General features: G+C 44.9%; 1 protein-coding gene across 3 annotated transcripts in view; it reads left to right on the forward strand.

The window, feature by feature from the left end:
- CDH3 (cadherin 3) overlaps positions 1 to 26,919 on the forward strand; it is a 59,913-nt gene that overhangs the window by 17,930 nt on the left and 15,064 nt on the right. For all 3 annotated transcript variants that reach the window (XM_045443297.1, XM_045443296.1, XM_045443295.1), the window contains 5 exons: positions 22,972 to 23,057; positions 24,048 to 24,173; positions 24,368 to 24,523; positions 24,615 to 24,759; positions 26,118 to 26,293. In XM_045443297.1, the coding sequence (XP_045299253.1) occupies positions 22,972 to 23,057; positions 24,048 to 24,173; positions 24,368 to 24,523; positions 24,615 to 24,759; positions 26,118 to 26,293 (689 nt within the window). The remainder of the gene's footprint in view (positions 1 to 22,971; positions 23,058 to 24,047; positions 24,174 to 24,367; positions 24,524 to 24,614; positions 24,760 to 26,117; positions 26,294 to 26,919) is intronic.

Below are 26,919 nucleotides of genomic sequence, written 5' to 3' on the forward strand. Positions count from 1 at the left end.
AATCAGTTGAGGCTTTGGTTCTGAGGCTGAACTGTCTCCATTCAGAGAATCACTGTTATTGAAGAATAACATAAATGGAGGAAAGTGCCCAAATGCTAAGTGTACAGCTCAATGAGTGTCACAGATTTAAAACACCCACATACCAAGATCAAGAAACAGCATTGCCAGCACCTCAGATGCCCCTTCCTGTTCTCTACCCTTCCCAGCAAGAAAACCACTATCTTGACTTCTAATACCACAGGTTAACTTGCCTGTATTTGAATTTTATGTAAAAGAACTGTACAGAATATCCTCTTGGGTATCGCACATTTTGTGAGATGCTTCCATAGTTCTGGAGGTAGTTGTAGGTGATTCTCACTGTCCTGTAGTATTCCATTATGTGACAATTGACACGTTTACTGTCGATGGGTATTTGAGGAGTTTATGGGTTTTGGCCATTATGACTGGTGCTGCTGTGAATATTATCGTTCCAGTCTCCGTGGACAGTCTCTGTACATTATCTGTTAGGTACATACCTGCGAGCATAATTGCTGGGCTAACTGAGGATTACCTGAGCATCTCAGTACTGTGGCTGTTGTACTGAGAAGTCAGCTTTTATTTTTGAGAGGGAGGGAGGGAGAGAGAGAGAGAGAGACAGAGCATGAGTGAGGGAAGGGCAAAGAAAGAGGGAGACAGAATCTGAAGCAGGCTCCAGGCCTCGCACCGTCAGCACGGAGCCCGATGCGGGGCTCGAACCCACAAACTGTGAGATCATGACCTGAGCCGAAACCAGGAGTTGGATGCTTAACCAACTGAGCCACCTAGGTGCCCCACCCTTGCTGGATTTTTGATTCTCCCTTAGCACTATGCTAAGAGACAGCAAATCTTATTATGTCTTTGGTCACATCCTTTGTGTTGAGGGAGAAATCCTTCCCTTTATTTGTCCTTAAGCCAATGCCTGTTATTGTCCCCCCAAATATAAAGGGAATCTGGAAATGGCCCTGGGTTTTTTAGGTGAGGGCTTCCTGGATGATGTTTATCCTGGACAGTGTATAAGTGGGCAACAGGTTCCTCACATGGATGAGGTGGTTAAATCTAGCTCCTGCCTCATTAGGGAGGCAGTGAAGTGTCTGAGACCCAAGGCCCAGCTGAGTGGTCATTCAGCCAACGAATGTTAGTAGATGTTCAGAGATGACAAAGACCCATAGCTCATTAACATCATGAGCTCCGCAGTTAGAGGAGGAAGCAGATCAGCCACCAGGCAGTTTTAACTTTGAATCTGACCTACAACAAGTATTTATTGAGCACCTACTAAGTGCCAGATACTGCTGTTCTAAGTGCTGGGGTTCTATTAATGAGGAAAACATGCACAAAACCCAGGCTTTGGGGGCCATTTACCTGCTAGTGGAGAAAGATAGACAAAATAAGTTGTATATATGTGTGTATATATATATATATATACATATATATATGTGTATATATATATATATACATATATATATGTGTGTATATATATATATATATATATATATATATATATATATATATATATATATCACATGTTGTATATACATATGATCCAGCAGGAAGTGAGGGAGAAAAAATATGGAGTCAGATAAGAAAGGCTGCTGACATGTTCTTGGGGGGACCTGAAAGAAGTGATGTCCACACTGAAGGCTGAGGAAGAATTCTGCAGGGGAGTTGGGGTATGAGAGGTAGCAGGGAGTGTTCCTGGCAAGGGAACAGCATGGGGGCCAGGAACTTAACTACAGTTAGTCTGGCTGGACCATGGAGTGTAAGGTGGGGAGAGGTAAATAAAAGAAGTAGGCAGGGCCCAGTCCACTTTAGACTGTCACCCACCCCATCAGGGAAGCAGCAAGGTGTTTGGGAAAGGCACATGTGGCTGAAGTCCCAATTATGCCTTCATGGAAGCCAGAGTCGCTGAAGTCTCCTTTGGAACCAGGATGCTGGGCCCCACCTCCAGCATCCATTCCTGACTCCCCTTCCCGGCTTTTCTCAGACCTCGGGATGTTATAAGTCTCAGTCAAATTTCCCCCCTCATGTCATTTAGTTACCTGTCATTGCCAGGCAGCAGGCTACCCGCAAGGAAGGGCTCAAAACAAAACAACCAAAAAAAAATCACAACCTAAATACCATTTACTGAGAGCTTACTGAGTTCCAGAGACTACACTATGTACTTTATGTAATAAGCCCTTTAAATCCTCCTAAAAGCCCCACTGGGGGAGGGGTGAAATTGGCCCCATTTAGCTGGACAGGAAACCAAGGCTTGTAACTTTGTAACCTATCCGAGGTCCCCCAGCTAGTGAATTGTGGAGGTAGGATTTGAACCCAGCTCCCTCTCCCTGAGTGTGAGAGAGGGGAAGAGGTTGGGAGTCCTCTGACCCCAGGCATGCTAAAGGAAGATGAGAAATAGTTAACTTCTGACCCATGGGATTTGAATTCCTTTTCCCTCCACAGGCCTCTTGTTAATCACCAGGAGCTGGGGTTGGGGGGCGGGGGTATTTCTTCCAGGACCCCTGGCCTCTTCTAGGATGTGGGAGGACAGGGCAGGTTCAGATACCAGGCCTGATAGCAAGCACTGTCTCTGACAGTTCTCAGAGAGAATCTGCCTTCTGGCTGGTTATCTTCTGCCTCTCTTCACCCCACCCCTACCCTCCCCGCCACCGCCACCTCCCCGCCACCCCCACCTCTCCGCCACCCCCACCTCCCCGCCACCCCCACCATGCTCTGAGTGGAGGAACTTGATATACTCTGCCTCCCTCCCCCTCCCCCAGCCAAATCTGGGCACCCTTGCAATTCTGGGTCACTAGAGCATCAGTGGTCTGCAAATTCCTCAAGCTGACAGAATCCCCTCCAGGCTATGGTAGTGGGTCTGGGGTGCTGGCATCCTGCTATGTATGCTCTCAGTAAACCAAAATGCCTTATCCTGGAAATAAAGCCAAACAGACACCTTCCTTTCTCCCCTTACCCATCTTTGAACTCAGAACTCTGACTCTGTTGTCTGACATCCGAGGAGAGTGCTCAGAGCCAGGGCCCCACAGCCAGGAGGTGGGCAAGTTGGTGGCTGCTTTCCCTTCATGAGAGCCTCTCTAGGCTAAACAGAACTCCAGGGAGGAGAGATCTGTTCTCCACTGGGACCCCCAGGCATCTCAAGAGCTGGATGAGGAGATCAGGCCAAGGAGGCACAATCCCAAGGTTTCCTCTTCCCTCTCAATCTCAGGACCCTAACTTTTGCTTAAGAGCACATAAGATTAGTTCAGTGTTCCATCTCTCTTACCAAGAAACCTTAAACCTATGTGGTGGCTAGAAGTAGGTTGATCTTGCCTAGAGTTCTGACTTCAGGGTCTCATGTTAGTTTTAGGAAGTCCTTGTTCCCCTGGAATTCATTGTGTCCAAGACTGCCTATGTATTTTTCTGAGATGACGCCCTTCCCCCCCCACCGTAAATTTGGCAAACCTAGCATATTCTACATTGTCCCCACAAATCTCCCGCCCCCGCCGCCAGCCCACGTCCATTCAGTTCTTCAGAGTCTTGTCAAACCCAGTGGTGGGGACAGACCTGGTGGTGTGCATCTGGGCACAGGCAGGGGAAGATGGGGGTTCTCAGCTTGGTTTCTTATCCCAAACTATGTGGTCTGAGGCAAGTTACTTTGGTCCCAGCTCCTCGGCCTTGAGGCTCTAACTGTCCTGTGTGTGACAAGTGCCTTCATGTCCCTGGAGCTATAAGGAGGTGGACTGCTGGCTGGTCACTAAGAGGGCAGGATTGGAGTGCTATGCTACTGTGCTGGGCATCTTGCTTAAGGCTGGCTGCCTTTTTATAACGAGTCTCATCTTGTTGTAGCTTCAGGCAGAGAGAAAAGATAGCTGCTTGTGGGCTCTTCGTCTACAAGCCAGAACAAGGTGCCAGGCCCACACCCTGCCCTCTCTTTGTGGAGTCGGCCTCAGCCAGAGCTTCCCACCGGGGCTGCCTGACTTGCTATTTTCTTGTCTTTTATGGTCTTTTTCCGCTTCCAGAATTCTCCTGCATTCCCCAGCTGGGACTCAACCACACTCCAACTGGTTTACCAGTGTCTTTGGCCCCTGAGTCAGTAGTTTGCAAGCTTGGCTGAATATCAGAATTGCCTAGGGAGCTTTTTATTATTATCACATCCCCCTCCATATGTACCATTTTATATTGTTTATTAGGGTTGGGCTGGTTGGTTGGAATTTTACATTAATACATGAATATATGTTCACTGTAAAGACCGTGTTTTTTAGTAAAATATGTAGCACTTAGTATGTGACAGGTACAGCTCTTACCATCTTATACGTGTTATATAATTATATTTGTGTGTGTGTGTGTGTGTGTGTGTGTGTGTATATATATATAATGTTTAATCACCATAACATGCTTGGGAGTAGGTACTGTTATTATCCCCATTTTATAGATGAGGAAACTGAGGCCAGAGAGGTTGAGTAACTTGCCCAAGATCACACAGGTGGTCAATAGCAGAGCTTGGATTAAAATCTAACCAGCCCAGGGGCGCCTGGGTGGCTCAGTCAGTTAAGCGGCCGACTTCGGCTCAGGTCATGATCTCACGGTCCGTGAGTTCGAGCCCCGCGTCGGGCTCTGTGCTGCCAGCTCAGAGCCTGGAGCCTGTTTCAGATTCTGTGTCTCCCTCTCTCTGACCCTCCCCTGTTCATGCTCTGTCTCTCCCTGTCTCAAAAATAAATAAAGTGTTAAAAAATTTAAAAAAAAAATTAAAAATAAATAAATAAATAAAATCTAACCAGCCCAAGCTTTAACCACTGAATGCCACTGCCTCTCAATAGAAGCAAACCAGAAATAAACTCATGAAAGTTCTTCCCTTTCTCAGTTCTCCTGCCTAAGGATGAGCACATCCAATGGTTTAATGTGAATCCTTGTAGACCTTTCTCTTTAGGGGAAGCTTCTGTGTGCATTCAAGAATTTTTAAAACAAGAATTGGGAGGGGGGCTCCTGGGTGGCTCAGTTGGTTGAGTGTCTCTCTCTCCACACTGCCAGCGCAGAGCCCAACATGGGGCTCGAACTCACAACGGAGATCATGACCTGAGCCGAAACCAAGAGTCGGAGGTTTAACTAACTGAGTCACCCAGGTGCCCCTGCAACTTGCCTTTTTAATTGAATCACAGGCATCTCTGCAGACTGTTAAATACACATCTATCTTGTTTTTAACAGCTCCATTGTCCTCTATGTGGTAGATATACATGATTTATTTTGCTAACCCCACTTTTATCTTTTGCAGATGTGGAAGTGGGGAGGAGTTAACATAAAAGTTGTAAAGTGTTTGGATTTTCAGAAATCTGACTGTCAGGAATCACCTTATTAGGAAAGACTGCTGGAGAAGGATGATCACATGAATTGTTCATCTTAACCCCATTCAGATAAATTAAGCTTTTATGTTTGAATAATACCTTTAAGATAGGCTTTGCAATAAGCTTAGTACGGTTACTATGCTGTTTAAAAATCATTAGTTTTTACACCAACTATTGTTTGATGACTTAATTATCTGAATGTTTCAAATCATCAAAAATTTTAAAAATGTAGGGGCGTCTGGGCGGCTCAGTCGGTTAAGCATCCGACTTCAGCTCAGGTCACGATCTCGCGGTCCCTGAGTTCGAGCCCCGCGTCGGGCTCTGGGCTGATGGCTCAGAGCCTGCAGCCTGCTTCCGATTCTGTGTCTCCCTCTCTCTCTGCCCCTCCCCCGTTCATGCTCTGTCTCTCTCTGTCCCAAAAATAAATAAACGTTAAAAAAAAATTAAAAAAAAAATTTTTTTTAAATGTAAACTGCTTAATTCAGAAGTAAGCTGTCAAATCTCTTAGCACTTGCATTATTTTCCTTGGGTGTTGAGAGCTTGAAAATGTGGCATTCAGGGGCGCCTGAGTGGCTCAGTCAGTTGGGCATCTGACTTCCACTCAGGTCATTATCTCACGGTTTGTGAGTTCAAGCCCCACATCGGGCTCCCTGCTGGCAGCACAGAACCTGTTTCGGATCCTCTTCCCATCTCTCTGCCTCTCCCCTGCTCTTGCTTTTTCTCAAAAATAAGTAAACATTAATTAAAAAAAAAAAAAGTGAATTCCTAGAAGCAAAATTGCTAGGTCAAAGGACTTTGATAGTTCACTCAACAATTACTGAACACTTACCTTGTATCAGGCACTGAGCTAAGTGTTGAGATACAGTGATAAGCAAATTCTAACATAGTCTTTGCCTTTGGGCATATATTGAGAGTATTAAGGGAGATAAGCATTTAGATAATAACAAGTAAACATATAATTACAGTTGTAATGAGTTATACGACAGGAAGTTACATAGAGCTTTCCTGAGAAAGTAACCTGCTTTGGGATGTGAAAGATGGTGGGAGTTAACTGGGTAAACTGGAGTGAGAGTGTAGGGAGACACTGTTCTAGACAGAGGGGGCTGCATGTACAAAGGTCCTGTGGGAAGGGGGTTATGCTGTATTTAAGGAGAGTACTGCTGTGACTAGACAGTGGAAACTGAGAGTGAGCACATTAAAGAACAACAGTGGCACACCATGCATGAGTTTCAAACAAGGAAGTGATCTTATTTCATTTCCTCAAATGTATCATTTGTTGCATTTTTAAAAGATCCTTTTTTTAAAAGGGAAATATTTGCATTCTCAGGGTAAATATGATGTGTTATGTACTAAAGTACCATGAGTAGAGATGAAGAGGCATAATGAGTCTTGGTGATTGACTTGGAAGGAGAGTCTGAAGGAGAAATGGTCATAGAAGATGATGACTCTAGCTAACCATATGCCAGGCACTGTGCTAAGTATTAACTCATTTAACTGACATAGATACTATTAGCATCATTTCATTTTATAGGTGAGGAAACAAATTTGCCCAGGGTTGGTGGTGGAGCCAAAATTTGAGCCCAGGTAATCTAGACCCAGACAGAGCTGCTTCTGAGACCCAGATTTTGGGTTTGAGTACCTAAGTGCATGATATGTCATTTCTCTAGGAGACAGTGGAAAAGAACCATATTTAGGCTGAGATCATGGATTTGGTTTTTGACACACTGATTTCAAGTCACCTTTAAAACCTCCAGGGGGTGATACTGAAAAAACAGATAAATGTGTTGTTCAGAGGAAGGATCTGGATGTTTGAAATCTTGATAACATCTTTTGAAGTGCCCTCAAAAAGCCATTCCAATTGGCCTATTTCAGAGAAATGAGACAAGTAGGAGCTTTAAAAAAAAATTTTTTTTAAAGAACATTAAAAAAAATTTTTAAATAAAAAATAAAGTGTTTGGATCTATATTCATACTGAGGTTGGTTTATAAGGTTTATTTTAATACTATTTGTATAGACTTGGTAATAAACGTATCCTGTCTGTAAAGTGAAAAAATTTTTTTTTTTTTAGTGTTTATTTACTTTTGAGAGAGCTAGAGACAGAGGCATGAGCAGGGTAGGGGTAGAGAGAAAGGGAGACACAGAATCTGAAGCCGGTTCCAGGCTCTGAGCTATCAGCACAGAGCCTGAGGCAGGGCTTGGACTCATCGACTGCGAGATCATGAACTGAGCCAAGTCAGATGCTTGACCGACTGAGCTCCCTAGGCACCCCCAGGAACTTTTAAAAACCAATAAACTGCCTTCCCAAGATTACCTCCAGATGATTCAGAAGAAGCGATAGATGGGGTAGAAGTAGGGGATCTGGATTTTCAAAAATTCTCCAGGTGAACCATTCAGCTATGATTGGGAACCAATGCTTTTAGCTACCAGACCCTTAATTGCTATCCCAGATGTCCCAAGGTGATAGCTAGGATCCCCGTTCTGGTATGGTTGTTGAGGGTGGGAATCATTAAGCCAGACAGCACACTTGATGCTTCATTCTGAGTCAGCCCTATCCCAAACTCCAGGGTGCTGTGGAGTACAGCCCATCTTGGGTTTCTCTCTGCAGATTATAAGGGAGGACCCCCCCCGCTCCCAAGGGGAAGGAGGAACCTGAATAATGGAGCTCTTTGCAGAATTTGCAACAGAGAGACAAAAGGAACTTGCTAGAAAGAACTGTTTTCTCCTCAACAATACAGGGTTACCATACAACTTTTCTAGTTAGGAGAGGGGGGAATCACAACGTCTCATTCTGATAACAAATCAAAAACATGTATAACTATGGAAAACTGGAAGATAAGCAGAATGGAAGCCCACAATCCATAAAGGACCTTTGTCGTTTCAAGAACATTTTCAATAGATCTTCCAGGTCCGTTTCCCTAACCAAGTGTTCACTGATGCCTGATCCGAGGGAAAAGGCCTGAGTTCCACTCCACTCCTTCACTGCCCTACACTTCACCCTCCAGTTCCACTTCCCTAGCAATCCAGCTTCATCTTCTACTTCGGTGGGTAGGAGAAGGCTCCATGCCGAGGGCCTCTAGAGCTCCATTGGCCCCATCTTCTGGAAGACCCAGGTCCAAGATGAGCGGTCCAAGATGAGGGGGCCATCTGCCAGGTATGGCAACACTTGCCAGGGTCACGCTGTCGTCCAGGAGCTGGCTGTCTATGCAAAGCCACTGCTGCCCCTGTAGCCACTTTCCACCGAGTGCTTCCACTCGAGCACAGTACTTGATTCCTTGGCGTGCCCTAAAATGGTGATCTGGTAGTGATGAATCATCAGGAACACCTCTATGACAGCAAGTTGGCTAGCTCTGCTCTCAGCTTTTGGAAGGAGAGTCTAGGTCCTGAGGATGGCCTTGGGGACCCCTGGAGCCTCTTGGCTTCCCAGCATGCCTTATGGACTCTCCCCACCCACTCCCAGCTTCCTTTGCACCTGCTCCCTTGACCCAATCTAAGTGCCTTAAGTTAGGTCTTGCTCACCCTCTGCCATCTTGGTTTCTTTTGCTTCTGGGATTGTTGGTTCTGGGGATAGCTGGGCCACCTTACTGGTGCCAAGACTCAGCCCCACTCTCTTTCTGTGTCTTTTCTTCCCCCATCTCTCTGCTCTCTTTTACAGGTATAAAAATACTAATATTTTGTAATTGTCAAACTATGAATGACTGCATTGTGGGGTGCCTGGCTGGCTCATTTGGAAGAGCATAGGACTCTTGATCTCGGAGTTGTGAGTTTGATCCCTATGTTGGGTGTAGAGATTACTAAAAATAAATAAACATAGGGGCGCCTGGGTGGCTCAGTCGGTTGAGCGGCCAGCTTCACTCAGGTCATGATCTCGCGGTCCGTGAATTCGAGCCCCGCGTCGGGCTCTGTGCTGACAGCTCAGAGCCTGGAGCCTGTTTCAGATTCTGTGTCTCCCTCTCTCTGACCCTCCCCTGTTCATGCTGTCTCTCCCTGTCTCAAAAATAAATAAAACATTAAAAAAATAATAATTAAATAAATAAATAAACATAAATAGATAGCTGTTTTGTGACCTGTTTTTGTTTTTTTTTTTCTGAGCAGAGCAGTTTTTCTTTAATAAATGCTCTTTTTTAAAAAAAAGTTTTTATTGGGGCACCTGGGTGGCTCAGTCGGTTGAGCGGCTGACTTCGGCTCAGGTCATGATCTCACGGTCCGTGAGTTCTACCCCTGCGTCGGGCTCTGTGCTGACGGCTCAGAACCTGGAGCCTGTTTCAGATTCTGTGTCTCCCTCTCTCTGACCCTCCCCCGTTCATGCTCTGTCTCTCTCTGTCTCAGAAATAAATAAACGTTAAAAAAATATTTTTTTAAATAAAAAAATTTAAAAAAAGTTTTTATTAATTTAAGTAATCTCTACACCCAATGTGGGGCTCGAACTCAAGAGCCCAAGATCAAGAGTTGCATGCACTTCTTACTAAGCCAGCCAGGCACCCTATAGGTTTTCTTTCTTTTTTTTCTTTCCTTCTTTCCCTCTTTCCCTCTTTCTTTCTTTCTTTTTAACTTAAAAAAATTTTTTTATGTTTATTTTTGAGAGAGAGAAAGACAGAGTGTGAGCAGGGGAGGGGCAGAGAGAGAGGGAGACACAGAATCCAAGGCAGGCTCCAGGCTCTGAGCTGTCCGCACAGAGCCCGACGCAGGGCTTGAACCCACGCACTGTGAGATCATGACCTGAGCTGAAGTCGGACACTTAACTGACTGAGCCACCCAGGCGGCCCCTTTCTTTTCAACTTTTTAAAAAATGTTTATTTACTTTTGAGAGACAGTGAGAGAGTGCAAATCAGGGAGGGGCAGAGAGACAGGCAGACAGAGGATCCGAAGCAGGCCCTGCGCTGACAGCAGTGAGCCCTCTGCGGGGCTTGAACTCACAAATTGTGAGATCACAACCTGAGCCGAAGTCCAATGTTTAACTGACTGCCACCCAGCAGCTACCCCCCACCCCCCTGCCCATAGGTTTTCTTTTATGACATTGAATGCTGTAGGTGAGACCTTTGAGTGACAGTGGCACACATAGTTATTCTGTTGAATGTTAAGTGGTTGAGACTGACTTATTTTTTTACAATTTTTTTTTTAATGTTTATTTCTGAGAGAGAGGGAGGGAGAGAGCATGAGCAAGGGAGGGACAGAGAGAGGGAGACTCAGAATTCGAAGCAAGCTCCAGGCTCTGAGCTGTCAGCACAGAGCCTGATGCTGGGCTTGAACTCACAGGGCGTGAGATCATGACTTGAGCTGAGGTCGGACGCCCAACCGACTGAGCCACCCAGGTGCCCCTAATTTTTTTTATTTATTTTTTTTTACAATTTGAGCAACAGTTATGGACATAATTGCAGGTATGGTTTTGTCCTGTCTGGGATGCTTTCTGGCACAATTCCTGAGCCAAAGGGTTTAAGGCTTCTTAATTGGCAAAAAGGTTGTGCCAATTTACACTCCCCTCCTCCCTAATAGTATATAGCAGCACCTGTTTCCAAAGTATTCCACAACACTTGTTCTTTTGTATTTCTTAGTGAACTTTTTTCTATATGTAGTTTTACTCAGGAAAATGCCAGAATCTTTTTTTCAAGCAATTTTGCATACTTACCCCAGAAAGCAGTGATAGCTATGAGCACATGTTTGCTTTATGAGCTAGGTCTATCCTTAAGCCAAGCCAGAATGGAGACTTGACTATCTTTCTTCCATCCCCCACAAGCTTCCTTTGGGTTGCAATACTTTAAAACTGATATTACCCTTCCATTCTAGTCAAAATGCCCAAAGATCAGCAGGAAACTGGCCAAGATTGATCACTTGAAGGACATTTTATTTCCCGAGAGATGGGTGGTTTTATTTTGTCAGAACACCCTGTAAGGTTGAACTTTGGGACGATATGGTACCTATGTGTCATGGCTGAGAAGACAATTACCTGCCCTTCAAGGGTGTTCCCTTGGCAGTTTGGAGGTGTCAAGGCAATTCGACCTAAAAGCTGGCCTGGGATGAATTCTCAGCCCAGTATCCATCAGTTCCTAGAAGTCTACTTTAAAAGCTTTCTTTTGAAAGAGCACCTGAGTGGCTCAGCCGGTTAAGCATCTGACTTCAGCTCAGGTCATGATATAACGGTTCATGGGTTCAAGCCCCGGTTCAGGCTCTGCGCTGACAGCTCAAAGCCTGGAGCCTGCTTCGGATTCTGTGTCTCCCTCTTTCTCTGCCCCTCCCTTGCTCGTACTGTGTCTCTCTCGCTCTGTCTCTCAAAAATAAACATTAAAAAAATTACGTAAAATAAATATTAAGAAAAAAGCTTTCTTTTTTTCAACAGCTCTTTTACCCCAAGGGACTCAACTCTTCTTCTTGACCAGCTTGTATAGTGGTGCCAGTTCAGGGTCTGAGGCTGGGCTTGGTAGGATGGTCTTTAGACAGGAGCTTTGAGCACAGGCCAGAGACTCCTGGTTCCCTTGGATGTCTTTCTATCTAGTGCAGATACACAGAGCTCTGATCTTTTAACTATTTGTCGGGAAGCAGTCTCAAGTTTCTAATCCCTTCCCCAACAATATTCTAGGAATTGTGTACTTAAGCTCAGGGCTGAAAGCTATCAATTTATATGGGTAGAAATACTGAACTCTCCATCAGGTTCATTGACTTTGTGATTCAGAATCTCTTGAGTCTAAAGCGGTCACACGACTTTAAGGTCCCAGGTGGGTGTGGGAGAGCTGTGTTTAGGTGTCTTTTCCAGTATTAGGATCTGAACTGTTGCCCCATGTGCTCATCAGTGCTCACCAGCTTTCCCCAGAAAGAGTCTGACACAAGTCCACTCATGCTCCCATGACTTGGCCAAGATGTGTGGCCTTGTGGAGCTAGGCTGCAGTCAGGAATGGGAATCAGCTTACTTCACTAGCTGTTACAAGGTGGGGTAGAAGGGGATGAGTGATGATGAGACCTGGTTTCAGATCAATTACCTTTTGAAACCAGTAATACAAGCCAGTGGTGCCAGGAACATCTGGGAGGAAGTTGTAATGATCTGCCCCAGGGCTTACCATTTACCAGCCTTTCTGTGACTCATGGCTTGCAGAAAAAAAACTGTTCATGTTCCTACAGGTGCCTCTGCAAGTTTCCCTGGGCAGTTGAACTTGTCTGTTGAGGTCCCCGATAAACCGTGGAGCACCCCTGCAACACAGTCCTTTCCAAATGCAGACCAAGCCAGCTCCCTCTTAGGCTCTTTGGTCCTGTGTATCTCCTCCTTGCTTTGGTGCTTCATCCCTCAGGTAAAGCATTTGGCTGAAGCTGATGGTTTCTCTGTGGTGTAGGGAGAGGCTCAGAGTTGGAATCAGAAACCTCGATTAGTTGTAAGCTAGAGGTGCCTTTTATTGAGGGCTTGCTGTGGGCCAGACATAGTGCTCAGTGCTTTACAAACATTGTCTTACGTAATCCTCCCCAAAATCTTATGAGTTAGGTAGTAGCATCTCCATTTTTAGATGAGGAAACCACTTCCATATGCTCACACAATATGAATTTTTTTTATTTTTTTATTTTTTTTTAGTGTTTTTATTTATTTTTGAGACAGAGAGAGACAGAGCATGAGCAGGGGAAGGGCAGAGAGAGAGGGAGACACAGAATCCAAAGCAGGCTCCAGGCTCCAGGCTCCGAGCTGTCGGCACAGAGCCCGACGTGGGGCTTGAACCCACGGACCGTGAGATCATGCCCTGAGCTAAAGTTGGATGCTTAACCAACTGAGCCACCCAGGCACCCCACACAATATGAATTTGAGCCCAAGTCTTTTGGGCATGAAATCCCACATCATTTACTTGCTTTTAGGATTTGAAATCTGGTCCTACTGCTTCCTACCTGTGAGGCCTCAGATCCTTCTGAAGCTGCTTCCTAAGGCACTTCAATGCCAGGCAGCCTCTTATTTCCTGACTTGTGAGAATGGGGGCAGTAATAGCCACCTTGCAGGTTATTTTCTGAGGATTTGGATAGGAAAACACTTAGCCGGGTGTCTCAGGCAGAGTGGGTTGAAGCTTGTTCTTGCCTGCCTGAATCATGCCCCTTGATGTGCTCTGTATCTAACTGAATGCAGGTTAGAGCTGATGGGGCCAGGCCCTCTGACGCAACTGGAATATGCAGCCTGAGTGGGAGGCACGTACACTTGGAGTGCATCGCTGTTGACTTCTTGATTGTTGCACTGTCCTCTCTAACAATAGGACAGCCCAACTATAAATATTTGGAACCATATGATAATGGAAATGTGCCAGCACACAGGACACTGAAGTGTATTGTACATTTTGGAGGGCAGGGCAGATGTGGTAGAAAACAAGGAGAGGGTTTCTGGGTTCCTGGCAACTTTTAGAGTGGGGGGATTAAGGCTTCTTATGGGGGAGTCAGTCCATTAGCTGTTGGCTGGACAACCTGATAGGAGAGGATTGGAAAGCTGATAGTCTCTGGCTAAGGGAAGCAGCTGACAGATGTACCTGGCCAGCCCTCTGCTAGCTGAAGACCTAACCTTAGGAAGAAGGCTGTTTTTTGTTTTTTTTTTTTTTTTTAAATTTTTTTTCAACATTTATTTATTTTTGGGACAGAGAGAGACAGAGCATGAACGGGGGAGGGGCAGAGAGAGAGGGAGACACAGAATCGGAAACAGGCTCCAGGCTCTGAGCCATCAGCCCAGAGCCCGACGCGGGGCTCGAACTCACGGACCGCGAGATCGTGACCTGGCTGAAGTCGGACACTTAACCGACTGCGCCACCCAGGCGCCCCAAGAAGGCTGTTTTAAGAATGGGAAAAGTGCAGGGCACCTGGGTGGCTCAGTAGGTTAATCTACTTTGGTTCAGGTCATGATCTCAAGATTCATGAGTTCAAGCCCCACATCAGGCTCCCTGCTGTCAGCAGAGACTGCTTTGGATTCTCTGCCCCCCTCTTTCTCTGCCCCTACCCCTCTTGTGCAAGCGTGTGTGCTCTCTCTCCAAAAAAAAAAAAAAAAAATTTTTTAATGAGTGGGAGGGGCACCAGGGTGTCTCAGTCAGTTAAGTGTCTGACTTCAACCCAGGTCATGATCTCATGGTCCCTGAGTTCAAGCCCTGCATCTGGCTCTGTGATGACAGCAGAGCCTGGAGCCTGCTTTGGATTCTCTCTCTCTGTCTCTCTCTCTGCCCCTCCCCTGTTTGCACTCATTCTCTCTCTTTCTCTCTGTCTCTCAAAAATAAACATTAAAAAAATATGAATGGGAAAAGTGACTTAATTTTTTTTTTTTTTTATCAGTGTTTGAATAACTACTGCATTCATGCAGGTCAGAATTCAGAATAGTGTACAGAAAAACTCATCTCTGTTCCTTACCTGCTGTTTTTTCCACCTATAAACCCAGTTTGCGGGTTACCTTCAAAGGTATTTTCAAACAAAATTAAAAATACAAATGTTAGCAAATTAGCAAAGACTATATTGATCTGTATCTCTTTTTTAAATTAATTGTATGTCTTAGAAAGCTTTCCATATAATACGTAGGAGATTGCTCCTCATTTGTAGCTTTTTTTTGTTGCTGCATGGTGTTCTCTTATAGATGTCGTTATAACATAAAGTTAATCTCTTATTGATGGGCATTTGGATTGTCTGGAGTTTTGCTATTACAGTCAATGCATTGTTAATTAGTTTGGTAAGTAGCTGAAAAAGTTGATTTTGGACAGGAGGCAGTATCCTGTACTTATTGAAGGTACTTGAGGGGTGCCTGGGTAGCTCAGTCAGTTAAGTGTCTAACTCTTGATTTCAGCTCAGGTCAGGATCTCACGGTTTGTTTGATGGAGCCCTGAGTCGGGCTCTGCGCTGATAGCACAGAGCCTGCTTGGGATTTTCTGTCTCCCTCTCTCTCTTTCTCTGCCCCTTCCCCACTCATGCTCACTTTCTTGCTCTCTCAAATAAACAAACATTTGAAAAAAAATTTTAAATAAAGATACTTGAGGATAGATAGTTGTTCCCCAATGCATCCCTAGTTTCTAGAAGAAAATGGAGCACAAAGGAAGTGTTCAACTAGCTCTTGAATGAACAAGAGGAACCTGGCTTTAGAATCTGACTACCCTGGGTTCTAACTCCACTTCTGCTCACTAGTTGCGTAACCTTGGGCTATCATCTCAGTTCTGAACCTCAGTTTCCTCATGTGGCATAAGAATCCATGTAAGCTTTTGGGGCTCACAAATTTGTAGTTTAGACTTTTATAAAGATTTTTTTAAATGTTTTTTTATTTTATTTTTGAGACAGAGACAGAGCATGAGCAGCGGAGGGGCAGAGAGAGAGTGTGACCCAGAGTCTGAAGCAGGCTCCAGGCTCTGAGCTGTAAGCACAGAGCCCGACACGGGGCTTGAACTCACAGACTGTGAGATCCTGACCCGAGCCGAAGTCGGATGCCCAACCGACTGAGCCACCCAGGCGCCCCTAGACTTTTATCTTAAATGTTTATTTAAGAGAGTGCAAACTCGGGAGGGGTAGAGAGAGAGAGGGAGAGGGAGGGAGGGAGAGAGAGGGAGGGGATCCAAAGCGGGCTCCATGCTGACAGCAGAGAGCCCGATGTGGGGCTTGAACTCAAGAACCTTGATGACCTGAGCCCTATCTTATTTGGTGTTGAAGATGGCTCTGTAAAGTCTAATTTCCATCTTCCAAATGAGAAAACATAAATTCCTAATAAGTTGCTTCAACTTCTGCATGAACATAATGATGTTTCCAACTGACAGTTTTGTGGGATCTTTGTATGCATCTTTAAAGCACCTGCAGGAGTGCTGAATCACCTAAGGAGGTTTAGGTATTCCTTTTAAGCTTTGTTACTCTTATTACATCAAGGAGCAAATATGTTTGGCCCTACTGCTTTTTTTTGTTTTTAAGTTTATTTATTTTGAGAGAGGGGGAGAGAATCCTAAGCAGACTCTGTGCTGCCAGCACAGAGCCCAACATGGGACTTGATCCTAATACTGTAAGATCATGACCTGAACCAATATCAAGAGTCAGATGCTTAACCAACTGAGCCACTTAGGTGGCCCCATACTACTCTTGAGTAACTCTAATAGCATGCATTTCTCCTTTCAAACCAAGGGAAACCAGGCCTCAGGTTCAAAGCTTCAGCTAAGGATTGATTGTGAGACCTGGAGAATTGAAGTGCCTTACCCAGGAGCACCAAGCAAGTTCATGTCAATGCCTACAGGGGTCTCTGTGTCCATTAACTGCATCAACAGCAGACCCTGACCCGATGCATCCTATTCTCTCAGCCCTTTACTGGTCATCTCATTCAGTCCTCACATCAACACTGTAAGAGAAGTGCTGTTACTTCTTCCAAGTCTAGTGCTTTATTCCAAATCTCACACTGCCTCATTGGGCATCCAGAAATCAGAGTCTGCCATTTCAGTAGTTGGAGGAGAAGAGGTAATGGGAGGTAGGGAAAAGATATTAATTAAGTCTTGGGTGTATCAGAAAGATTAACCTTAGTGGGTAAGAAAATGACAGGCTGTGACAGATGTGGATACCACTTCTAGCTCCTCTATTTCCTAGCTACGTAACTTTAGTGAATTCATTTAACCTCTCGGTTTTCCATTCTAGAAAATAGACATTAAATCTACTTCATAGAGTGCTTGGTGAAGATTAAATAAGTATTTAAGGGGTGCCTGGGTGGCTCAGTCAGTTAAGCGTCTGACTCTTGATTTTGGCTCACGTGGTGATCCCAGAGTTGTGGGATCAAGCCCCATGTCAGGCTCCATGCGCAGCGCTTTTTTTTTTTTTTTTTTTTTTTTTTCTCCTAAAAAAAAAAAAAGGTATTTAAATGTCAGCTGTTGGGGCACCTGCCTGGCTTGGTTGGTAGAACATGTAATTCTTGATCTCACGGTTGTGAGTTTGAGCCCCTTGTTGGTTGTAGACATTACTTAAAAATAAAATCTTAAAATAAAAAGATTTAAATGTCAGCTGTTGGGAGAATTCAGGAGCACAGGGAGTCTTGACTGCTGAGAATGGTGTATGCTGTGTTCGTTTGCTAGGGTAACAAAGTAACCCAGGTTGAGGGTCTTAACAAAAAGTAAGGTGTCAGCCAGGTCCGTTTTGTTTCAGGCCCCTCTCCTTAGCTTGTAGTTGGCTGTCTTCTCTGTGTCTTTACATGGTCTTCTCTCTGTATCTGTGGTCATATTCCTTCCTCCTATAAGGACAATAGTCATACTAGCTTAGGACCCACCCTAATGGCATCGTTTTAAGTTAGTCACCTCTTTAAAGGCCCTGTCTCCAAATACAGTCACATTTGGAGGTAGTTGGGGTTAGGACTTAAACATATGAGTTGAAGTGGGGGCGGGGGGGGATGGGGAGAGACGATTCATGTTAAAAGAAAAATTGATCTACAGAAAAATGTAAACAGTAGTTGCTGGTAACCACAGTCATCGGAAAGGTTTATTTCCTTCCAGTCTTTTTTAAGGATTTTTTATTTTTAAGAGGGGCTCAAACACAACCTCCAGATCAAGAGTCACATGCTTGGGGCACTTGGATGGCTCAGTTGGTTACATGTTGGGCTTTGGCTCAGGTCATGATCTCATGGTTCTTGAGTTCCAGCCCCGCATCGGGCTCTGTGCTGACAGCTAGAGCCTGGAGCCTGCTGCAGATTCTGTGTCTCCCTCTGTCTCTGCCCTTCCCCCACTCTCGCTCTGTTTCTTTCTCAAAAATAAAAAGGAGAAAAAAGTCACGTGCTCTACCAAATGAGCCAGCCAGGTGCCCCTCCTTCCGGTATTTTATTTATTTATTATTTTTAAAAATATTAATGTTTGTTTATCTTTGAGAGTGAGTGGGGGAGGGGCAAAGAGAGAGGGAGACAGGATCTGAAGCAGACTCTGCGCTGATAGCAGACAGCCTGATGTGGGGCTCGAACTCAGGAACTGTGAGATGGTGACCTGAGCCAAAGTTGGAGGCTTAACTGACTGAGCCACCCAGGTGTCCCCTTCCAAACTTTTTATATGTGCATAGTTGCATATATTATATAGGTCTTTCTACATTCTGCTTACATTCTGCTTACTTGGTTTCACTTCATAGCATAAGAACTTCCCTAGGTAACTTAAAAACTCGACTATAAATACCATTTTGCATAGTTGGATAAATAATCCATGGAGTGTAAACACTGGATTGTAAATAATCCATGGAGTGTAAACACTGGAGTGTAAATCCATGGATTATTTAACTGTTGCTCTATATTAAGGTGATTTAACCTTTGCCACATCTCATTCCTGGGCCTTTTAGCCCTAGAGCAAATTCCTCAGATGATGAGACTACTGAGCTGTGTTCAGGAGGCAAAGGTCAGGGTCACCCTGAAAGGTGGCCTGAGAGTCTCTCGGTTTCCAGGGCCTCCTGGAACTGACTCAGGCCTAGATCCCACTTTCTTCCCCTACTGGCCAAGCATATCACACACAGGCCACCACCCCTCAGTGGGGACCTTGTCAGTAGGGCAATCTGATTTTTAAACATCTTCTCTCTTTGTCACAGGCACATTCCAGCCTTCCCCGACTGGATCCTGCCTCTCTCTGTGGGGCTCTTGGGTTCTAGGGAGCTTGCCCTGGGCTCTGGGGAGCTGAAGGCACCTCTGTATGCCTTTAAGCCTCCCCTCTTTTCCGTTCCATTCACTGACCCCCTCTCTCCAAAAGATGACCAATGTCTTAACTTCTTTCACCTAGGTTGGTTGTGCCTGTTCTTGAACCTCCTGTCCATGTGATCATACCTGTGTCCTCTCTTACACCTAGCCTCTGTTACTCAGCTGTATGTTTGTAAGGTTCATCCACGTTGTTGTCTGTCCTTGTGGTTGATCTCATTGTGTGAACGTACTACTGTGTTTCTGTCCATTCTCCCTTGATGGACCTTTGGGTTATTTCCAGTTTTTCACTATTAGAAATAGTGCTGCTGTGAACATTATAACATGCCTTCCGGTGAATGTGTTTTTGTTGGGTCTCTACTGCAAAGGGGAATTGCTGGGTCTTGGGGAATGTGTATATTTAGCTTTGGTAAATACCACCCAACAGTTCTCCAAAATGACTATTCCGTTTTATACTCCCACATCAGACTTCTGCTGTTTTTTTTTTACTGAGGTAAAATATCCATGACCTAAAATTGGCTGTTTTAACCATTTTAAAGTAAACAATTCAGTGGCGTTAAAGCACATTCACACTGTTGTGCAACTGGCATCATAATCCATCTCCAGAACTTTTTCATTACTTCCAGCAGAAACTCTGCACTCATTGAATGGTAACTCCCCATTTGTCCCTCTCTCCAGCCCCTGGTAACCTCTATTCTATTTTCTATGTCTGTTAACTATTCTAGGTACCACATATACACAGAATTCTACAGTATTTGTCCTTTTGTGACTGGCTTATTTCACCTAGCTTAATGTTGGCAAGGTTGATCCATATTGTAGCATGTATCAGAATTATATTACTTTTGAAAGCCGAATAGCATTCCACTGCATGTGTATAACACATTTTGTTTATCTCTTCATATCTTGATGGAGTCTTGGGTGGTGTGCACCTTTCAGCTATTGTGAAAAATGATGCTATGAAAATCAGTGTACAAGTTTCTTTGTGCATTCCTGCTTTCACTTCTTTGGGGTAAACCCCTAGAAGTAGAACTGTGGATCATATGGTAATTCTGTTTACCTTGTGAGGAACTACCAAACTTTTTCACACCATTTTGCATTCCCAATACAGGAGGGTTCCATTTTCTTCCCACCTTGGCAGGACTTTGTTTTTCTTTAAAAAAAAAAAAAAAAAAAAGTTTTCCCAGGGCATCCAGCTTCAGCTTAGGTCATGATCTCACCGTTGGTGGGTTCGAGCCCCATGTCAGGCTCTGTCGCACAGAGCCTGCTTTGGACCTCTGTACCCCTCTTTTCCTCTCCCCTCGCTTGCGCTCTCTCTCTCTCTCTCTCAAAAATAAAACATTAAAAAAATTGTTTTTAATAAAATAAAACCGTTTTCCTAGCAGGTGTGAAGTGGTACCACAATTGATTGTGATTTGCATTTCCTTAATGACTAATGATACTGAGCATCTTTTCATATGCTTATTGGTTATTTGTATATCTTTAGGTCAATGTCTTTTCAGGTCCTTTGCTTTTTTCTTTTTCTTTTATTTATTTACTTAGTTATTTTTTAATTTACCTCCAATTTAGTTAGCATGTAGTGCTGTAATGATTTCAGGAGTAGATTCCAGTGATTCATTCCCTATGTATAACATGCAGTCAGTGCTCACCCCAACTAGTGTTTCCCCTAATGCTCCTTACCCATTTAGCCCATCCCCCCCACCCACAATCCCTCCAGCAACTCTCAGTGTGTTCTCTGTACTTGAGTCTCTTATGTTTTGTCTCCCTTTTTTCTTCTTTTAAAAATTTTTTTTTAAGTTTATTCATTTTTGAGACAGAGACACACAGCATGAGCAGGGGAGGAGCAGAGAGAGAGAGAGAGAGAGAGGGAGACAGAATCTGAGGTAGGCTCCAGGCTCTGAGCTGTCAGCACAGAGCCACATGCGGGGCTCAAACTCAGGAACTGTGAGATCATGACCTGAGCCAACATCGGATGCTTAACTGACGGAGCCACCCAGGCACCCCCGTTTTGTTTTGTTTGTTTGTTTGTTTTTCTTTCTTTATTTTTTTTTAATTTTTTTTTTTTCAACGTTTATTTATTTTTGGGACAGAGAGAGACAGAGCATGAACGGGGGAGGGTCAGAGAGAGAGAGGGAGACACAGAATTGGAAACAGGCTCCAGGCTCTGCGCCATCATGAGCCATCAGCCCAGAGCCTGACGCGGGGCTCGAACTCACGGACCGTGAGATCGTGACCTGGCTGAAGTCGGACGCTTAACCGACTGGGCCACCCAGGCGCCCCTGTTTGTTTTCTTTAATTAGAATGTTTGTTGATGTTGAGTTTTAGGAGTTTTTATATTCTGGATACTTATAATTTAGAATTCTACTTTTTTATATTATACTCATATACTGTTTGAATTCTTTGGCATGTTCACATTACTTTTGTAGTTTACTCATCTATTACCCTTTCTTATTTTATGGAAGGAGTTTTTAAAAGATTTTATTTAAGTAATCTCTACCCCAAATGTGGGGCTTGAACCCATGACCCCAACATCAAGAGTCACATGTTCTACTGACTGAGCCAGCCAGGCACCCCAGATTTTAAGATTTTATTTTTAAGTAATCTCTACAGCCAGTGTGGGGCTCGAACTCACAACACTGAGAAGTGTTTCATGTTCTACAGACTAAGCCAACTAGGCACCCCAACGAAGAGAGATAGAGAACGAGCAGAGGAGGGCCAGAGAGAAGGGGACAGAGGATCTGAAGGCAGGCTCTGAGCTGTCAGCATAGAGCCCGTCGCAGGGCTCAAACTCAGGAACCATGAGATCATGACCTGAGCCAAAGTCGGAGGCTTAACTGACTGAGCCGCCCAGGCAACCCAAGGAAGGATTTTTTTTAAAACAGTTATCGTAGGTGTACTTGGGTGGCTCATTGGGTTAACGATTGACTGTTGGTTTTGGCTCAGGTCTTGATCTCAGTTTGTGGGTTCGAGCACCACATTGAGCTCCATGCTTACAACACAGAGCCTGCTTAGGATTCATATTCTCTCTCTCTCTCTCTCTCTCTCTCTCCCCCTCTCCCCCTCTCCCTCCCTCCCACCCCCCACCATGCTCTCTCTCTCTCTCAAAATAAATAATTTAAAAAATGAGGGAGGGAATGGTGGAGGCGGGGGTGGGGGGACAACAATCTTCATAATCTGAGACTAAAGGACAATTTCTCGAAAAAGGACATTTGGAAGCCTCACGCTGACATCTCTGTGGCACAGCACTGTCCCTGTGGTCCTCGTTGTGCTGCAGCCTAGGAAAACGATGCAGACTGGTGTCTCGGCCAGAGCAGGTGCTGATGGGCCCATGTGTTCCCTCAGCAGGTACCCTCTTCTCCTGCTTTGGCTTCAAGGAAGGGTGGTTAAGAACATTGGTTGTAAGTACTCTCTAGCCCATGGTTTGGAGTCAGGCTGATAGGGCTTCTGAACCTCAGTTTTCTTACCTTTGAAAAGGAAATAATACCTACCTTAGCTAAGGTAGTTTAGGATGAAATGGGCCCAGTCTCTGGCTTAGTGAGTGGTAGTTATCACCTCAGAGTGCTTATTTAAAAGGTGGCTAAGCAGGGTGGTTCAGAGGGAACATGACAAACTGAAACAGCTGGAGATTGTCCAGAATGATCTGTGTGAGGAGCAGTGTAGCAGGATGTATATTGGATATAGGTGGACTCATGGTCTTCTGAAATGCTGAAAGTCTCCTGCCTTCAACCATGACCTCGGGTCAACCCTATGTCTCGTGAGGCCATCTGGGGCTGATGTTGCTGAATGTATATGATCTTGATTCTTTGGTCTCATGAACAAAGAAAGCAGCTTGGCCCACAGACCACCATGTAGTCCTCCCTCTTGAGGCCAAAGTTGGAAGCCCCATCTGAAACTTGTATTTGATTATAATGGAAACCAAAGCCAGGTCTCCTGCAGTGGCTTGAAACCATCTTTGATCCAGTCAGGAGGCTGTCGTCAGGTGTTGCTTCCACTAGGGTAGCTTCCAGAAGCCTTCTTCTTCCTAATACTCTGTTTCTGTCTTACCCACAGTGATTTTCGTGGACTGCCCTGGGCAAGAGTCAGCCCTGCTTAGCACTGATGGTGACTTTGCTGTGCTGAATGGTAGAACAGTCCAGGTAAGACACCATGTGCACCTGCCAGGAGGAAGGAAGATGTTCTCTGTGCATGCCCAGCTTGCTGCTGGCCAGGAGTTCGAGGTTGCTGGGTTATGAACCATGTTACGCCTTCAGAAGAGGCAGTGTTAGCCCTCAGTTTGCCCACACCTATGGGCGTGGCTACTGATCTAAGCAGGGTAATGCCTGCACCCTTCCACTAGGGGCGCCAGAGAGTCAGGCCAGTGGGGCAAAGAACTTCCTTGTGAACAATGGCCAAGTACCTTTTGCCCCTCCCATTCCCTTTCCCATCACCCTTTCCTTCTTTCCCCCAAGGGAAAGGTGATTCAAGACCTCATGAACATCCCATGAGCCTCTGGGAAGACAGACCTGAGGCACTCAGCCACATTTCTTTCTTTTAATTTTTTGAATAGCTAATATATCCATGTGGCTCAACAATTTTAAAATATTAAAAAGTTACACAGTGAATAACCTCCTTTTGTTTCTCTGCATTTACCTAATGCCCTTTCCAAGAGAATACACAGATAACCACTGTTACCAGTTATTTTTCCTTTTGAAGTTTATTTATATATTCTATATTTATATTAAACATATGTTATGTATTTTATATATTTACAGATCTAAAAATACTTTTTTCTACTCTCTTTTATGCAAAAAGATATATTATTTACATGTATGCACTTTATTTCTGCATCTAAAAATAGGTTTTGTTTATATATAACAACTATGAATATGCGGCTTTATTTTGCTACACTTTTACACAAAAGCTGGTACATACTAATTATGTAAGTTATTAAATAAAATACTAAACTATATATTCTAGTGTATTTAATTGGTTCTCTGTAAATAAACACTTAGGATTCTTTTCAATTTGTCTTGTGCAATAAACCTATTTAGGTCTCCCTCCTCACCCTTAACTTCTGTAAGTGAGAGGATGTCGAGTATCTTCCAGCTGTTTGCGTGTCTGGGTTAAGGGGTCTTCTCTCCTTGCAGGAGAGGAAACCATTGAAGATCTCCCCATCCAACCGTATCTTACGAAGACGCAAGAGAGAATGGGTGGTTCCACCGATATCCGTCTCTGAGAATGGCAAGGGTCCCTTCCCCCAGAAGCTCAATCAGGTATGACTGATTTCTCCCAGGGAGTCACTGGTAGGTACAGGGACCCTCATCCAAAGGCCTTACTATAAGGTTTCTTGCTCCTGAAAGCTTCTGTACTGGGAACAGTTTCTGATAAGGTTTCACCCCTCCTCACTTTTGTTGGCAGTCGTGAGAGATTTGTCACTTTGTCAGCTGCTATTTTCTTGTGCTTCCAGCTCAAATCTAATAAGGACAGAGGCACCAAGATTTTCTACAGCATCACAGGCCCTGGAGCAGACAGCCCCCCTGAGGGTATCTTCACCATAGAGAAGGAAACAGGCTGGTTGTTGTTGAATAAGCCGCTGGACCGGGAGAAGATTGCGAAGTATGAGGTAGGTAATCTGGAGCATCCAACAAAAGCAGGGCCCTGTTGCCAGGTGGGGAGGGTGGGGTCAGGCTGACCCTGGACCTGTGCACCCACAGCTCTTTGGCCATGCTGTATCAGAGAACGGTGCCTCAGTGGAAGACCCCATGAACATCTCCATCATTGTAACTGACCAGAACGACCACAAGCCCAAGTTCACCCAGGATGTTTTCAGAGGGAGCGTCTTGGAAGGGGTACTACCTGGTAAGAGGACTGGGAGGGGACAGCTAGAGAGGTCTGCTAGGCCCAGACATAGCCTTGGGTCAACTTCTAGAACCATCTAGAGGTCAGCCAAGACCATTAAAGGCTGGAAAAACCCTCTATACTTGATTTCCTTGGCTGTATATCAGATCACCTGGGATAATTAAAAAATCAGATTCCTGGGGTGCTTGGGTGGCTCAGTAGGGTGGGCATCCCACTCTAAATTTCAGCTTAGGTCATGATGCCAGGGTTGTGGGATTGAGCCCTGCATCCAGCTGAGCATGGAGCCTGCTTAAGATTCTTTTCCCTCTCTCTCTCTCCTTCTCCCTCTCTTTCTTTCCTCCAACACTCTCCCCCACTTGCACACACATTCTCTAAAAAAATAAATTAAAAATTTAAAAACAAAAATAAAGCCAAAATCTTTAAAAATTCAGATTCCCCCTACTTTATCCCAAGATCCCTGAATAAGGATGATCTTAAATACACAGCTTTGCAATCTGTATATTTAAAAGTTTCCCAGAAGCTTCAGGTTTGGGAACCACTAGCTTTAGAGCTACAAAGATCTAGATTTGAATCTTGATTTGCCTCTTTACATGTGACCTTTTTTTCTGTGACCCTGGGCAAGTTTATGATCTCTGAGCCTCAATCTTCACATCTGAAAATGGGAATTATATTACTCATAATTGTGAAGATTGGATATAACACATAATGACCTCAAAAAACTGATGCTGGTGGGGAGGGGTTCTCCTCTTCCTTCCTCTCTGAGTTGTGGAAGATTTGAGAAGTATGAATTGGTTAGGCTGCCAATACAGAAATCCCCCAAAGAAGAACAGGACCTTAAATGAGATGAAACCTTATTTTCTCCTTATATTCAGGAAATCTAGAGGTGGACAATCAAGACTACAATGGTGCTTTGCAGTGTTGGAGACCTAGGCTCCTTCTCTCTCATTGCTTTGCTGTTGGGGCTTTATTTCCAAGATTACTTTGTGGTTGCTCCTGGAGTTCCAGCCATTACACCTGGAAGGAGGGAAGCGATGCGAAGAATAAGCCCCATACTCAGAAAAACACTTCTCCCAAAGTCGTATATCCCATTTGTCAGAATTTAGTCTCAAGGCCACAGCTAGCTACAAGAGGGATGGGAAATAATCTTTGTTCCAGGCAGACCTTGTGCTCAGCTTAAAATGATTATGAGCATTTTGTTTCTAAGAAAGAAGCAGAGAAAGGAAAAAGGACACCACCTAGCAATCGGCCACAAAGTAGAGGATGGGTCCAAGGTGGAGCCTCTCATAGTTCCAGAAGTAGGCAATGCTGTAATCGGAGCTGGGAGAGAAGGGTGCTCACTCATTCCTTGTCCCCTTCAGGCACTTCTGTGATGCAGGTGACAGCCACAGATGAGGACGATGCCATCAACACCTACAATGGGGTGGTTGCTTACTCTATCCATAGCCAAGAGCCAAAGGACCCACATGACCTCATGTTCACTGTCCACCGGAGCACGGGTACCATCAGCGTCATTTCCAGTGGCCTGGACCGGGAGGTGAGTGGCCCTTAGGGAAAGTGCCGCCTACTCAGGCTTTCTCAGGCTGGGGCCTGATGTTCAAGAGCAGAATCCAAGTCGGCTGGGAATGGCTGCTGCTGTGTTCCCATGTTGATGTCCCACAGCTCTCTTGGGCCAATGGCATGCTGCCAAATGATCTCGTTAAGGCTGAGGAGGCAGCTGTAAAATGCAAGCGTTTGATATTTTCTGTAGGTTTTCTCATTTCCTCTCGGAATGGCTCACTTAGCATGCACGTTGCCCAGATTTGTCCCTTGTGTGCTACAAAGTAGAATTAGCTCCGTGGATATTGGAGTTGCCTACTGTTTCCTAATTAATAACCTTTACCCGAATCCCCACTCAAAGCTCCCATTCTGTATCAGCCCGGGGTCAGGGGGCAATCCCCAGGCTCCACCCCACAGTTGGCCCAGGAGAACGATTTAGTTCTGTGTTTCCCCTCCCCCTCCACCCTTTGCCTCTGTTCTTTTCTGCCATGGGTGAGTAGTGGGGCAGGGATTCAAGAGAGCACTGTGAGAAGGGGAAACATTCCCCTTCCCTCCACGTATATCCAGAGCTGTGCCTCTGTGAGCCCAGGCTGAGGGACCTCTTGGCCTGAACTTGCCTTTCCT

This window comes from Leopardus geoffroyi, chromosome E2, assembly GCF_018350155.1.
Source record: "Leopardus geoffroyi isolate Oge1 chromosome E2, O.geoffroyi_Oge1_pat1.0, whole genome shotgun sequence".
Taxonomy (NCBI): Eukaryota; Metazoa; Chordata; class Mammalia; order Carnivora; family Felidae; genus Leopardus; species Leopardus geoffroyi.